We start from the raw sequence: 2,479 nt of genomic DNA on the forward strand, positions 1-2,479 counted from the left end.
TAACAACTATATACAGCAAATGGCCCCACATTGGTAAAACTGTACATATTCACACATCAAAAAATCATAGCAAAAATACAAAGCAGTATTAAAAGTGGATATATACAGTTGACTTTGTAACTAAAAAAAAAAAAAAAAGTAGATGTAACAAGGACAGTGGCATTGATGTATATTATGTTTTATGTAATTTACTTATAATGGCAAGGAAAAAACCTGTAATGAAAGTTATCCATTAGGCCTGGCATGGTGGCTTACGCCTATAATCCCAGCACTTTGGGAGGCTGAGGCAGGCAGATCATGTGAGGTCAGGAGTTTAAAACTAGCCTGGCCAAGATGGCGAAACCCAGTCTCTAGTAAAAATACGAAAATTAGCCGAGTATGTTGGTGTGTGCCTATAATCCCAGCTACCCAGGAGTCTGAGGCAGGGGAATCGCTGGAACCCGAGAGGCAAAGGCTGCAGTGAGCCAAGATTGCACCACTGTACTCCAGCCTGGGCGACAGAGTAAGACACCGTCTCAAAGAAAAAAAAGTTACACATTAGCAGTAACACTGTAGAAGCAAGAGTGTGAACGTGAGTACCACTTTACATACTTCCTGGGCGTGATTGTTTGAAATGAAAGCAGCACCACCTGCTGACTGTGGGGCTCTCTGCCACCTCTGCCCGCCTGCCCGCCTCCCAGGCCCTTCCCACAACAACCTGTCCAGTACAGTCCCTGCCACCTGCTCCGTGTCTGGCCCGGTGCTGAGGGCCCTGGTGCTGGCGGGCCGTGGAACATTCGTCCCTGATGCTCCACTGCACACACTCTGGCACTCCTTTCCTGGCATGTGACTAGTGGCTGTCACAGGGGCCCAGGGGAAGTGAGGGCATCTGTCTCCGTGGGTTTGCTAAGGACACAGCAGCAGTGGCAGCCTTGGGCCATAAACAGCCCACCAGAGAAGCATCCCCAGTTAGAAAGATTTTGGGCAGAAAGTTCAGGGAGAAGAGTTTGCCCAGGAAACACACCTAGGAAGCACTGCTGGGTAAGGCTCCCTGACCAGGAGGGAAGGGCAAACACAGGCAGGGCACGGCCCCAGGTACATCTCACCAGCCCTGGCAAAGGAAGCCAGGGCCGGGACAGGTGCTTTGGACCAAGAAATGTCACAAACCCTACGCACACTCCATCACTTGCTTCTCACTAAGGCTTCCAACAGCGAAACCCACTCTCGGCTCCCAGGCCGCCGTCTAGACCAGCCCCCATTCTTTCTCTGTCAGGCATGTGAATAATGTGACATTTTTAGATATTTCCAATGTAATATTAAAGGTATGTACAAAGTTCACAGCAAATCCTCAAACTCCAGGGTTCAAATCCTTTGGGAAGGGATATTCAAGTCCTTACTTATACTTTAAAATCCAAGAGCCCCTCTGATGAAGCTCCCTGCAGGCAGGGATGGCACGTGATCAAGGCTCCTCCTGTCCCCAGGCTGAGGCTCTGCAGAGCAGCCAGATGGGGGTCCCCTCAGGACGGAACCCAGGAAAGCCCCGAGGTGATAACCTGATAACCAACACCGTGGCCAACTTCTCCGAGTGCCCAGTCCTTGGCTGGAGTCTGGCCCTGGCCAGTGATTGTGCGAGGAGGGACAGCAAGGCTGACTGCGCCAAGTGCTTGTGAACTGACATGGAGGCTGCCCCACATGGCCCCTACAGCAGCCTTCCTAGCCGCCACCCCATGGCAGCCCGAGCACCCCATTCCTGCTCAGACCTCACCTTCCAACTCATGAAGCTCCAGGCGCACCACACCCCCGGCTCCCCAGGGGCCTTGGCACTCCCTGCTCCTCAGCCCTAGCAAATGGGACTTCCTTCCTCTGGGAATCCCATGCTGACCACCCCACTGTCCCCACCAGCGCCTGACATAGCCTGGGTCCTGGGTCCCCTGGCTACTGCCTGTCTGGGCCCCTCATACCACATCTCACGTGCCAGCCAGAGCACAAGTGTTTGCTGAACACGGAGATGACATGGCAGATGGCCAAGACTCTGTACAAAAGGGGCTCCCGTCCTTACCTGGATGCCAGCATGGCTGCACAGGTAGAAGTCGAACTCGGTGGGGTGGGTGATTTTCGTGTCCACAGTCGTGCCTGCTGGAATGTTTCCACTTTTCCCAACCTTCAGCAACACAGGCATCTCGTTAGACACGGCCAGCGACCGGCAGAGCCAAGCAGGTGAGCCAGGCAGCCGTGCCACCCGCTGGCCAGGGTGCCCTATTTTGAAGTTTGTAAATTGGCTAATACAGGTGCTGGGTGGTATAGCTTTAAATAAAATTTAACAAGTGCTAACCACCAAGTTAAATTAGTTAACACTCTATGTGGGGTGGGGTTATTTTCTGTCAACTCTCATGAAGGCCCATGAGTTAAATGTAGTCTTTTCACTGCAGAATGTGCCTTTAATGCCTTAAGAGTTCTTCACTATGTTTGGTGTTATTTTGATTTGAGGTCACGATGGAAA

The 2,479-nt window shown here is 51.9% G+C and overlaps 1 protein-coding gene across 1 annotated transcript in view; it reads right to left on the reverse strand.

The window, feature by feature from the left end:
• Nucleotides 1-2,479, reverse strand: part of AGO2 (argonaute RISC catalytic component 2) — a 64,630-nt gene that overhangs the window by 8,921 nt on the left and 53,230 nt on the right. Inside the window, exon 16 of the mRNA XM_017501692.2 lies at nucleotides 2,039-2,140. Coding sequence (XP_017357181.1) covers nucleotides 2,039-2,140 — 102 coding nt within the window. The remainder of the gene's footprint in view (nucleotides 1-2,038; nucleotides 2,141-2,479) is intronic.

Source organism: Cebus imitator, unplaced genomic scaffold (assembly GCF_001604975.1).
Source record: "Cebus imitator isolate Cc_AM_T3 unplaced genomic scaffold, Cebus_imitator-1.0 Scaffold284, whole genome shotgun sequence".
NCBI lineage: Eukaryota > Metazoa > Chordata > Mammalia > Primates > Cebidae > Cebus > Cebus imitator.